This window comes from Arvicola amphibius, chromosome 4 (genome assembly GCF_903992535.2).
Source record: "Arvicola amphibius chromosome 4, mArvAmp1.2, whole genome shotgun sequence".
Taxonomy (NCBI): Eukaryota; Metazoa; Chordata; class Mammalia; order Rodentia; family Cricetidae; genus Arvicola; species Arvicola amphibius.
In genome coordinates this window covers 104,343,596-104,357,357 of record NC_052050.1, presented here as the reverse complement: position 1 = coordinate 104,357,357, position 13,762 = coordinate 104,343,596, and the positions used below count along the sequence as shown (strand labels likewise).

Here is a 13,762-nt window from a genome sequence, read left to right as displayed (position 1 = left end):
ACAGAGAAACCCTGTCTTGAAAAATCAAAAAAAAAAAAAAAGAAGTGATTCCCTGTGTCAATGCATTCAAGTGTACTTCCCACTTTCTCTTCTATAAGGTTCAGTGTGGCTGGCTTTATGTTGAGATCTTTGATCCATTTGTACTTGAGTTTTGTGCATGGAGATAGATATGAGTCTATTTTCATTCTTCTACATGTTGATATCCAGTTATGCCAGCACCACTTGTTAAATATGCTTTTTTCCATTCGATATTTTTTTGCTTCTTTATCAAAGATCAGCTGTTCAAATATGTGTGGATTGATATCCGGGTCTTCTATACAGTTCTAGCACTATACATGTCTACCTCTGATCAAAATATTTATATATTGTTTATACTTTGAGGTCATTGTCCTCATTTGCTGCACAGTTGTTTAAAGATTGTTTAATATTCTAATATGAAGTCTTAGTCTTTAAGCTATATAGGTATTAAGAATTATAGGTCAATAGTCATGTTTGAGTTAGACTAATCAAGTTCTTTAGATACATAGAGATTGTATTCTGTGTAGATAAGTAATCTTCAACCACTTCAAAAAACTGTAGAATATGGCATTTAAATAACTTAGGGTTCTGTTGACTTGAGACACGATTGCTCCTGGCAGCACCAATCTATTCCCAAGAGAATGTTAATCACCGAAGACACTCTGCTTGGAGCTTGTTTTCTTGGCAAAACTGGCCTTTGGGCAAGGAACTGCCAAGCCTTGACCACTGACAAAATGCATGGTGTTCAGTATGGACAAGCAGGATACAAGAAAAAAGACTGCCAAACCTTGCCAAGACAGGGTAAGACAGTTTTAAAAAATTTCCTGCCTCTGAAATTGGTCTGTTATGCTAGGCTTTAGCCAAAGTTAGTTGCTCCAATGTTGCAAATGAGCTTTGGGTGATTCTCCAGGTAGCCAGCTGTCTCTGTCATTTGTTGCACATTTTGAAGTTACTTGACTGCACTTCCTGCTTACTCAAGTAATATTATTTCCCTTCTTGGATTTTCGTTGGGGTTGAAGACTAGATAGTTGTACTTTCCTCTCATGACTTAGTCAAGCCATTTCTAATACAAGACTTACATGCCTTAGGGTAGAATAATTATTAAAACTTTTAGCATATGTTCCTTGCTTAATATTATTTATGCTGGTTGTATTTCTAATTTTTATATTTAATATCTGTTCTTATTGTATATAGTTTTGTATTGTGTTTCGAACTCTCTTATTTTGACAAAAGAGGGAAGTCCTTCAAGCAATGGCCTTTGAGAGACTGGACCAGGTTGGATGTTGCCTTGGGTACCAAAAATGTGTAGGCTTGCATGCCTGTGTTCTCTCTCTCCTCTCTAGCCTGGATGCTGGATTTGGTTCCTGTTCCCCATTTGTGCAGAGGACTGTGATCTGTGAGTCCCTCCTAAATAAAGAACCCCTTATTATACTCAATTCTGAGTTAGTGTGGGATTACTTTGTTTGTGTTTTCCTATATTACAATACCTTGAACAAGATTAGAAACACATGAACAGTCTGTTTGAATAAAATTAATCTCAAATTTGTATCAATATAAAAATTTGTATACAATATCTAAAAATTCAATCCAGTGTAAAATATTTAAAACTAGTAGTTGCTTTCTAAAAGTGATTCAATAATTCACCTTTTTATCTTATCTATATCATCCCTTTTTCTTTTCAAAGTTGATTCTACCCTTTTATCCTATTGTATTTGTACTCCCCTCATTTTTTTTCAAAACAAGAACTTTGAATCTAATCTCCTTTGTTCAAATTTTCTTCTGACCATAACCAATAATGACTTGTAACCAACCCCCCTAAACAATGACAAATATTCATAACCCATTAAGTGACCAAAAACTACCCACCCTGCCTCTTGGGAATGCAGGCATTGTATTCTTAAATTTACTTCCTGTTGTCTGGGGGGATGGCATGTTTAGGAGCTCCTGAAAAGAAATTTTTTGGTTAGTTGTCAAGTCCTGAGAGAGGTAGTTTTATCATTTATTGTTGTTATGGGGCCCCATCCTCCTTTTGCAGACTTCAAAGGTTGTTATAGTGTATGTTTATGGGTCACTGTAGAAAACTGATAGGGGCTTAAATCTGAAATCATGTACAGAAAGGTAGATGAAACTTTTTTCTAGAATTACTTAGTACTCTATATGACCATTAATATCATGACAAAAAGTCTAAGACAAGGCCGGGCAGTGGTGGCGCATGCCTTTAATCCCAGCACTTGGGAGGCAGAGGCAGGCGGATCTCTGTGAGTTCAAGGCCAGCCTGAGCAACAAAAGCTAGTTCCAGGACAGGCTCCAAAGCTACAGAGAAACCCTGTCTTGAAAAAACAAAACAAAAAATTTTAATATATGTATATGTATATGTATATGTATATGTATATGTATATATATCTTATAAATCTTATAGTTTAAGAAAAGTTGTTAAGGGGTCAATATAATACCAAAGGATTATGAGATTAATAGCAATAGTCCTTAAATATTTTTCTTCTGTCCCATATCAGGTGGCTCTTCTGACATGAGAGAGATTTTGTATTTCATTTTATTAAGCATGCTTGGGTTTAGAGAAGGCGAGAGCCACACTCCAACTCCAATGCCAGCTTTAATCTTTAATTGGATGGGGACACAAGAAGGCCATTTGCATTACATGTCTGTAGAGAACAACAGAAACAAACATTTGGGAAGATTTCTGAAATTCGGTCCTGTTGGAAATGTGATATATCAACAGGTCAATTTGCTCTTTGGAGACGTTTTTCTGGATGATTTGTCCCTTTCCTTCAGATTCCTTAGCTGGATGCCTTAATTCTCCTGAAAAGACAAAAAGAAAACCCTTCCCCAACCTTAATTTTGGGAAGATTCTTTTTTAGCAAGTTATATCTGATCAAAGTACTTGTTAGTTTTATAGGTTAGTTTAGATTAAATAGTCATGTTGTTTAGAAGGACACTAAAAAGAAATACCACACTATCTCAGAATTGTGTGTATTAAAGGGTTATTTATTTAGGGGTAGTCTTACAGATCACAGTCCTCTGCATGAATGAGGAAACAGAAACCGAATGAAATCTGGCATATGGATGTGTTTCACTTTGCAGAATTTAGAAAATTAAAATATGTACACCACACCATTGACACTTATTCAGATTTTCAGTGGGCAACTGCTTTAAGCTCAGAAAAGGCTGATTCAGTAATCACAAATTTATTAGAAGTTATGGCCATCATGGGTGTACCTGCACAAATAAAGACAGATAATGGTCTAGCATATGTCTCTAGGAAAATGAAATTTTTTTTGCTTATTATAATATTAAACATGTTACAAGTATACCACATAATCCTACAAGTCAAGCAGTTATAGAAAGATCAAATCGAACTATAAAGGAGATGTTAAACAAACAAAAAGAGGTGGAAAATGCCCCCAGGAATAGATTACATAATGCTTTATTAACCTTGAATTTTCTTAATGCTAATAAGAAATGGACAACAGCATCAGAGAGACATTGAATAATGAAAAAGTCTGCTGAATTAAATCAACTGGTTTATTTCAAGGATGTGCTGACCTCACAATGGAAGCCAGGAGATGTACTGTGTTGGGGAAGGGATTTTGCTCTTGTTTCCACAGGAGAAGAAAAATTGTGAATACCATCAAAATTAATTAAGTCTCAGTTTGAAGAGGAGAAACCTTTTGGAAAGGAGACATGACAGCTCATCCACAATGATGATAATTATGCAGGCTTCTGTTCTTATCCCCACAGGAAAACACTCATCTTTGAAAAATTCAAGAGACCCTGGATGTTTGAATACTGGCAGATGGAAAAATAACTACCCAATAAGGATCATCAAGAAAATAAAATATGATTCATAAGCATGAATCTTAAAAATGTACATTTATGTATATGTATTTTCTCTGTATATTTACAGAATATATGGTTTTGGAGTTGGACAACAGCTCTGTCCTTCTTTAAATCCAACAATGTTGTTAAAAGCAGAACCCAGAGTTTCTGTCTCATGTCAGGAGCCATGATATGGAACAGAAAGAAAAAAATTTTAGAAAAAATTTTACTTTTCTTCATATCTACTTTTGTCTTTATCATACCTTTCATTAAATATATATGTTTGTATATGTCTATATAAATAATGCTTAAGTTTTCCACAATAAACAATGAATTTTCCTGCAGTAATCTTGGAAGGTTCCAGGAAAAAGATGGGGCCCCACAACAACAACCCAACCTGGTTGATATGATGTCATGATACTGATAGCACTACTACAAGACCTGTTTTGGGTACCAGCTGCTCAAGATGGTTCCAATTTGGTTAGCTGAAATGGTGAACTTTTTTACAATGTTCTGGCCAGACCTCCACCAAATTCTTAGAGACTATTTACTCACACTAATAATAATAGTGAGTAATAGAGTGAATACTTGTGAGTTATTATTTATAGGCAATTACATTGGTATAGATTCTTGTATATTGATACAAAGTTAAATTATACTGAATATTGTACACATGCGTGCTTCTACCTCTGCTTAAAACATTTTTATATATTGATATAAATTTATTATATTGCAATGTACATTTCTGCCTCTGATCAAGATACTTATACATTGTTTACCTTTGGAGGTCATTGTCCTCATTTATTGCACAGTTGTTTATTGTCTTAGTCTTTAAGTTATATAGGTATTAAGAATTATAGATCAATAGTCATCTATATTTGTCATAGTTAGACTAATCAGGTTCTTTAGATACATAGAGATTGTATTCTGTATAGATAGATAATCTTCAACCACTTCAAAGAGCTGTAGAAAATGGCATTTAAGTAACTTAAGGTTCTGTTGATGTGAGACACAATTGCTCCTGGCAGCACTGATCTATTCCTGAGAGAATGTTGAGCACCAAAGACATTCCACTTGGAGCTTGTTTTTTTCTTGGCAAAAACTGGCCTTTTGGCAAAGAACTGCCCATGCCTCAAACACTGACAAGGTACAGGGTATCCAGAAATGGATAAGCAGGATTGTCAAATCTTGCCAAGACAGGGTAAGATGGTTTTGAAAAATTTTCTTGCCTTTGAAAATAGTCTGTCAGGCAGGGTGGTGGTGGCCCACACCTTTTAGCACTCAGGAGGCAGAGGCAGGTGGATCTCTGTGAGTTCGAGGCCAGCCTGGTCTACAAGAGCTAGTTCCAGGACAGGCTCCAAAGCTACAAAGAAACCAGGTCTCAAAAAACCAAAAAAGAAAAAAAAAGAAAAGAAAAGAAAAGAAAGTAGTCTGTCAGTTATTCTAGGCCTTAGCCAAATTTGGTTGCTTCAACGTTGCAAGTAAGACTTAGGGTGATTGCTCAGGTAGCCAGTTGTTTCTGTCATTTGTTGCACATTTTGGAAGTTGTTTGATTGTACTTCCTGCTTACTCAAGTAATATTATTTCCCTTCTCAGTTCTTTGATGGGGTTGAAGACTAGATAATTTTAGTTACTTTCCTCTCATTACTTGGCCAAGTTATTTATTATACAAGACTTAAGCTAGTTAGGATAGGATATTTGTTCTTATTGTATATAATTTTGTGTTAGGCTTAGAACTCTCTTATTTAAACAAAAGGCGGAAGTGCTGTAGGAAGGCTACTGGGGCGTGGCCTCTTACACTATATACATGGATGCAGAGCCTGCATCTGGCCCTTTTTCGCTCCTTTTTGCTGGCTGCTCATTCTGATTGTTGGATTGCTGGATTCCATCTATGTCTACTGTTCAAGCAGAGAATTCTGATTTGTGAGTTTACCCCTAAATAAATATCTTTTTCTCATTTCTGAGCTAGTGTGGGATTTCTTTTAAGTGTCCATTCATCTCTTGGTTCGTTGTAACAGGAGGAGCGGGTTCTTTTGTTCTTCCCACCCGGCTAGCTTACACCTGAAATAATCACACAGAAATTGTATTAATTAAATCACTGCCTGGCCCATTATTTCTAGCCTCTTAATGGCTAATTTTCACACATTAGTTTAACCCATCTCCATTAATGTGTATCGCCACTTGACTGTGGCTTACCGGCATGAGTCTAACCAGCGTCTGTCTCGGGCAGAACCATGGCATCTGCCACACTACCTTCTTCCCAGCATTCAGTTCGGTCTACTCCACCTATCTAAATTCTGCCCTATCAAAAGGACAAGGCAGGTTCTTCATTCAACCAATGAAAGCAACACATAGTCAGAAGGACCTCCTATACCAGGTTTGTTCATCACCAATCTACTTCAGAGATATGGACTCTGCTTTCTTTGTGGCAAAACTAAGGCACTGGACAAGAAAGTGCCCTTGGGGGCAGGAGAGATGGCTCAGCAGTTAAGAGCATTGCCTGCTCTTCCAAAGGTCCTGAGTTCAATTCCCAGCAACCATCTGTCATGAGGTCTGGTGCCCTCTTCTGGCCTTCAGGCATACACGCAGAAAGAATATTGTATACATAATAAATAAATAAATATAAAAAAAGAGAAAGTGCCCTTGCCTCAACTGCTGACGGTGTGCTGTCCTAACGGGACAAGCAGGACACAGAAGAGAGTGACTGCAAACCTGCCAGACAAGGCGCCACAGTCCTCCGAAACCCCGCTTCACAGTCTGTCAGATATCGAGCTTGACGATGGATGCCCCAGTGCTGAGGAGGAACTTTGGTGGCTGTCCAGGCAGCCAGCTCTCTATGTTATTTCTCAAATCCATTGTTTGCTTCCTCCTTATTCAGCTGTATTGTTTCCTTCTCGGGTCTCAAGGGAGTTGAACACTTGATGGTTATAATTTTCCCTGTTTACAAGACTCTTAAAAGAAATTCACTAAAGAAATGCAAAGTATAAGCCGGGCGGTGGTGGCGCACGCCTTTAATCCCAGAACTCGGGAGGCAGAGGCAGGCGGATCTCTGAGTTCGAAGCCAGCCTGGTCTACAAGAGCTAGTTCCAGGACAGGCTCTAGAAACTACAGGGAAACCCTTGTTTTGAAAAACCAAAAAAAAAAAAAAAAAAAAAAAAAAAAGCAAAATATATAAGTTTGAGAGATAACAAAAGATAGTTTTGGATGGTAATGCAAGTTATGATAGAAATTAAATTAGGTACAAAACTTTGGACTCACCAAGATAGGATAGCTATGGAGTATTTTCTCTGAATTTGTCAAATGTAAGTACATTGTTGATGTACTTATTGCCTGTATATATTGTATATAGTTATTTACTTATTGTGTATAGTTTTCCTTATATTAGTTATAAGCATTTTAAATTTTTAGGCAAAATGGGGAAATATAGTGATTTTTTTAATAAGTAAAACTTTCCTGAAGATCAGAAAAACTAAGCCACCAGAGGCCAGGCACACATCTTTAATCCCAGGATCTGGGAGACAGATGCAGATGGATCCCTGTGAGTTCAAGGCCATTCTGGGCTATACAAGATCAATACAGAAACAGTCCTAGGTAGTGATGGGTCACGTCTTTAACCCCAGTACTAGGGAGTCACATACCTTTAATCCCAGCACTAGAGGGGATATAAAACCAGAGGAGACAATCTGCCATCGCTCAGCCTTGGTAGATGTAAGACTTCTCTAGTCGCTGGCTTGTTCTACTTTTCTGATCTTCAGCTTGAAGCCCAATATCTGTTTCTGGGTTTTTATTATTCATGCTACAAAGGTGACCTCTGACCTCTACACCACCCACACATACATTATGCCCTTGCACACAGATACAATACCAGTTAATAATTGCTTCTAGGAGGTGCTGCCTAGGTTTGTGACTCACATCCCTAATTCCTGCACTAGCAAGACAGACAGGCCTATTTTCATGAGTTTGGAGCTAGCATGGTCATCATAATGATATTCAGGCCAGTAAGGAAAACATTGTGAGGCTCTGGCTCACAAAATAAATCTATTTATTTATTTATTTAGTCATTCATTCATTCATTTATTTACTTACTATTTATTTGTTTGTTTGTTTGTTTGTTTTGAGACAGGCTTTCTCTGTAGTTTTTGGTGCCTGTCCTGGAACTAGCTCTTGTAGACCAGGCTGGCCTCGAACTCACAGAGATCTGCCTGCCTCTGTCTCCTGAGTTCTGGGATTAAAGGCGTGTGCCACAACTGCCCGGCCAAAATAAATCTTAAAATAAAATAAAGCTTAAAATTCCTAAAGGCTCGGGCTGGAGAGATGGCTCAGAGGTGAAGAGAATTGCCTGCTCTTCCAAAGGTCCTGAGTTCAATTCCCAGCAACCACATGGAGGCTCACAACCATCTGCAATGGGGTATGGTGCCCTCTTCTGGCCAGCAGGCACACACAGACAGAATATTGTATACATAATAAAAATAAATAAATTAATAAAAATTCCTAAAGGCTCAAACAACAAAGGGAAAATCTTGGTTCATGTAATAGAAAATGCTAGAATAAGCTAGATTCACAAGGTGGTGTGGTATCGCATACCTGTAACTCAGCACTTGGGTGGCTGAAGCCCGAGGGCTGTGAATTTGAGACCAGTGAGAGCTGGGGGGTCCCTGGTTGTTTCACAAACAAAACCCATCATGTACAACAACCTCAGCTTCAGACATAACTTTATACAGAACTCTGTGCAGACCTTGGGACCCTATGGCATTTCTCTGGTGGCTTGGAGAGAGGGCGTGAAATCCTGGATATGACTGGGGGTACATGCCCACGGATAAGATACTCACACAGCTGCCTGTATGGTCTCAGTGTGTGAGCCTGTCATTATTTATGACTCTATGTGGATGTCTGGGATATCACTGGGGCCAGAGGCAGGGGGCTGGCTAACTGCCCTAATTCACTTAGGCCTGAGAGGCTTAGGACACCACTCCCAGCCTCTCAGGCCTGTTTACTTCTTAAAACCTCCCTATCCCCTCCCAACTCAAGGTCTAGACTGTGGAAGCCCTGAGAACCTTTCTAGAACCCGGTGCCTGCCCAGGTCCCTCTGGGCTTCCCAACCCTGCTCATGTGCCGCCAGCGCTCATCAGTTCTGTCTGTGTCTGGACCTCAGTGACTTAGGGCAGGTAGCCAGCCTCCTGCCTCCGGCCCCAGTGATATCCCAGGCACTAAGCTCGGGAAGGGCAGAGTAGAAGGTCACAGAGGGTGCTGAAGACCCTACCTACCCAAGGCTAGAGCAACCCTTCCCCCTCCTTCCTGCACCAGGACACGATGTCACTAGTGGACCATGGGGCTTGGGTGGTAGGGGAGAGCTGAGCCTAGGAGCCAATTTTTGAAAGCTTGTTTCCACATTGACTTATGTCAGCAGTTCTCAACCTTCCTAATGCTGCACCCTTAATACAGTTTCTCATGTTACGGTGACCCCACCATAAAATGATTTTCGTTGCTACTTCATAACTACAATTTTTCTACTGTATGAATCGTAATGTAAATATCCGTGTTTTCTGATTGATGATCTCTGGTGACCCTTTTGAAAGGGTCCTTTGTCCCCAGAGGAGTTGCCAGCATTGAGAACACTGACTTATGTTCTGGGGGAAGGAGGCGTGGCAGGGATGCACGTGGAGGTCAATCGTGGGGTCAGTTTTCTGTTTCCATCCCGTGAGTTTCCTCTGGGGACTGAACTCAGAGTGCCAAGCACCTTTACCCACTGGCTGAGCCATCTCCACTGCCTTAGGGGGACTCTCCCCTTTAGAAACTGAAAGTCGAGTGTAATACTCATAAGGGTACGTGTGAGCTCCAGGTTATACTTGCCTGTCCCCTTGAAAAAGCTATGAGAAAGTTAGATGTCCCTTGAGGCAGAGCCTCTGCCTGAACCCGGGGCTGAGTTCTCTAGGCTAGATTAACAACAAGCAGTCGTGAGTCTCTGCCAGAGCTGTGATTAATGGCGTGTTCAGGCTGAGCTACAAGCCGAGCTTGTGCTTGCCAGGGCGCTGGGGGCTGGACTCTAGTTGCAGGACCCATAACCATCATCGTGCCCTCTGGGCCAACTCTTCAGCCTGGACACACATGAAGGAGGAAGGGTGCAGCGCCAGAGCCCCGCTTTCCCAACTCCCACTGCTTTCCCCACTTGTTTTTGCATATTTTATGTCTGTCTTCTTGTGGGATGGTACCAACACAGCCAAGAAGGCCAGAGAAGGGGCTGGGGAATCGTGAGTCTTACTCTGTCTCTCTCCATCTTCTGCCACTAAGCCCTAGCGATTCTATCTCCACCTCCCTGGCACCCAGACCACATCCGGCTTTTTTATATGGGTGCTGGAGATTCGAACTCAGATTCTAATGCTTGCACAGCAGGCTCTCTTGCGGACCGCTGAATCTTTTTCCCTCCCTCTCCCCATTTATACGTTTATCAGTTCATCTTGTGAGTCCTTGTGTATGCATGTGGACGCCTGCACGTGGCGGTCAATGGACAACTTGCAGGCAGTTAGTTCTTTCCTTCTATCAATAGAAACTCAGGTCGACAAGATTGGGGGCAAGTGCCTTTACCCCCTGAGCCGTTTTAGGGTGGTCTCCTGTTTACTTTTTTAAAGCAGTGTCTTTCTTGTCCCAGGCTCGCCTGGAACTCCTTGTCACCAGAGTCAACTCGCTCTCAGCAACCCTGGTGACACGACTGTGTCATTTCAGACTCACAACTCCAAGAGCAGCTCAGGCCTTCTGGCTTGCTCTTAGTGGTGTCCCCTGTGGCTCCTTCTCCGGTCACATCCCCACCCTCCACCTGGCCTTTTTCCTCTTGGAATCCGTTTCTACGACGTGCGCCCCCAAACCATTGTGGGCATAAAGGAGAGACTGGGTGTGGATACCTCAGGCTCGGGAGGCTGGGGGAGTGGGGCTTCCCAGCGCCTTCCCGGAGCCTTGGGCTTTATTGACGCAGCGGCCCCAGGAAGGAACAGGGGCCTCACAGTGAGGGGCATCGCGTGCCCTCGCCCTCCTGGCTGTGCAGGGAACCGGAGACTGCGGGATGTCAGTGGAGGCTAGGAGGAGCCTTCTGTGCGCTACCGTGGCCAGCCGTCAAGCGACTCAGGGAGGCCGCGGGCCGAAGAGGCTCCGCTAATGGCCTGGTGAGGAGCAGGGGGTAGGCGTAGGGCCTGGGGAAGTCGCTAGAGGCCCCAGTGGCGGGGGACAGACGCTCGGACTTAATGCTGATCGGAGGCGTTTGAGGGGAGACCACTCGGCTGGGGGGACCCTCCTCACACATGCTGCGGGCGCTGCTGGAGAGGAGACAAGGGAGGCAAGGAAGTGAGAGATCTACAAGGTAGATAAGATGAGAAAGCTTAAAGCGCCAAGGAGCTCTGAGTCCCCTCTAAATCTCGCAGCCCACCCACAACCCAATCCAGGCAAGTCTCCCGACCGCCAAGGGGCACCCAACTCACCCCGGCCGGGCCGGGTCCACCGAGTCCCTCGACGGGGGCCAGGGCGAGGACTGCAGGGGGAGCGAAGCGGTGTCTCCGAGGCTGCAATCTGCCGGGAGAGGCTGGCTGAGCAGGGCTCCTGTCAGAACCCCGGCCCTCCCCATGCAGGGACTCAGGGCTGGGGCGAGGGACTCTAACGGGCAGGCAGGTCAGACGGGGTGGCGCACCTGCGGAACCAGTTGGCAGGAAGGCAAAGCTACTCCAAGCGGGGCCGGGGGCGGCGGCAGAGCTCTGCAGACCACTGTACAGGCTCCTCTGCCGGGAATGCAAGGAGAGAAAACTGAGGCCCGGGTGTGACCACCTGCCTCCTCCCTTCCTCTCTCCCTCTCCTTTCCATCCTTCTCTTCCTCCTCCGTCTTCTCCCATCCCCCCTCCTCACCGAGATGCCCAGTCCCCCTCGGGTTCCCATCAGGCCCACGGGCAGATCTGGCCTCCGACCATCAGTCGCCAGGTACAGGGGTGGGGGCGTCTTGCCGGCGAGGTGGCTCGGAGAGAAGATGGGGTGTCCCAGGCCTGGGGGGAAGACCCAGGGAGAGAAGGATGGTAGTGTCACCAGCGAGACCAGAGCCAGGATCCTCGTGCCCTTCCACTCTCCCCATTCTGGCTGCTTCTAATGCTCACCCGGAGGTCGAAAGAAGGGCGGAAGGCTGTGGACAGACGGGTCCTCCCCCAACCCGCTGGGGTCGCAGCCGGGTGGGGCGAGTGGGAGCCGGTAGGACAGCTCTGAGACCGACATCGCAGGGGCCACCGGCTGCGGACAGAGATGTGGGAGAATGAGGCGGAGGGTCTCTCTGGAGATTCAGACCTAGATCCAAGACTGGGGTTGCCGGGTGGGCTCCATCAGCCTGGTTCGGAGTCTAGGCCTCTCTCTACCGATCATGGGGTGTCTGATCATTAGGGGAATGGTGGCCCGTAGACTTGTTGAACTCTTTCAACTCTTTTTGTTGTCTTTCAAAGCCTGGGTCATAATGCGTATCCCGCAGAGACGATTGCTCAGCCACCCAGGACGAGATCAGCTCGCTGGGTGTCAGCCTCAAACTCTGTACTGGAAGTGTGTTTGGAGGTCGGAGAGATTAGAAGGAACAGGGAAAGTTCTCTTACATAGATCCGAGGCTGGGGCGAAGCCGAGCCTCTGTCACCTCCCAGCGTCCTCAGCAGCTTCTCTCCAGGCCCCTCTGGCCCCTCCTCCACCTCCAGCTCAGGCCCATCCAGGCTCACGCCCCTCCTCTTCAGGGTCTGCGGGAACAGCAGATGGCGGGGTGGGCCCTCCGATCTTACCCGACTTGGTTCTAGGGTACCCGAGAGAGGAGACCTTCTCGGGCTAGTCAATAGACGTGGCCTGCGCCTGGGAGACCCAGAAACTAAATTCACAGTAAGTCCCCCGAGGTTCGAGTCCCCACGGCGTTAGAGGAAAGGCTTTGGAGCTACCGAGGTCATGTAGCATGGCTGGGATGCTCCCGGGGCCTTTTAGGTAGCTTCAGGTACCTGCAGGATATCCGCATTGGTGCGGCTCTCATGCGGCTCGCTGTACTCGGTATATTTGAGCAGCACCCGGTCCATGTCGCTGCTCGCGTACTGGAAGAGGCGCTGCGCGCTGTTGAAGATGATGAGAGCGATGTCGCAGTCACAGAGCACGCTCAGCTCGTAAGCCTTCTTCATCAGCCCAAACTTGCGCTTGGTGAATGTCACCTACACCACAGAGGCGAGATGGGGTGTGGCGGGGTGGGGGCGTTAAAGGAGGGAACTGCAGAGCGAGCTTCTCTGCTTTAGTTTCCATCTGAACCTGGGAAGCTTCTCTGCGTGTTTGCAACTCCCCACGTGTCCAGTTCTCTTCTGAGAAGATTGGGCCCCGGAAGCAGAACCCACGGTTTCTGTCTCAGTCTCCCCAAAAGGGCCTCAGGACTCAGACTTCTCTGCAAGACCATTTGTTTAGCCTGGCTGTGCCCCTGCCCCAAATGCCACCTCCCCCAGTGGTGATGCAGTCTGGGACTCACCTGCCTGTTCCTTTGGTCTAGAATGCGTGAGATCTGGATTTTTTTCCTTCCCATCGTGCCTGGCTGAGCCGAGTGACTCTTCTGAAAGAGAGCAGGAGGGAATGGCTGGAATGAGGCCAACACTGGCAGCCTCTGCCCTGCCCACTTTAAGACTCTGAACCCGTGATGACAAGGAGAAGGCAGGCAGGCCAGGTCACCCAGACAGCCCCTGCTGGGCTTCAGTAAATGCAATGCACTGTGGATCCATGCACCTCTACATCCCTCCACCTAGGAAGCTGAAACAGGAGGAAGCTGGGATCTAGGCCAGCCGAGGACCGTCTGGAGTAGACCACTTACTCAAGTGGAAAGGATCACTAGGATGCCCTCTGGACTGCGGACATAGATATGGAGGTTGTTTGCCCACGGCTGTGC

At 45.1% G+C, this 13,762-nt stretch overlaps 1 protein-coding gene across 1 annotated transcript; it reads right to left on the bottom strand.

Annotated features, from left to right (window-relative positions):
* Nucleotides 1-10,909: 10,909 nt before the first annotated feature.
* Nucleotides 10,910-13,405, bottom strand: Mef2b (myocyte enhancer factor 2B). Its single transcript, XM_038325481.2, has 8 exons — nucleotides 13,352-13,405; nucleotides 12,843-13,046; nucleotides 12,459-12,593; nucleotides 11,979-12,108; nucleotides 11,737-11,870; nucleotides 11,525-11,612; nucleotides 11,319-11,406; nucleotides 10,910-11,153 (listed from the first exon to the last, which is right to left on the bottom strand). Exons 1-8 carry the CDS (start codon nucleotides 13,403-13,405, stop codon nucleotides 10,910-10,912), a joined length of 1,077 nt encoding a protein of 358 aa, XP_038181409.2.
* Nucleotides 13,406-13,762: the final 357 nt, after the last annotated feature.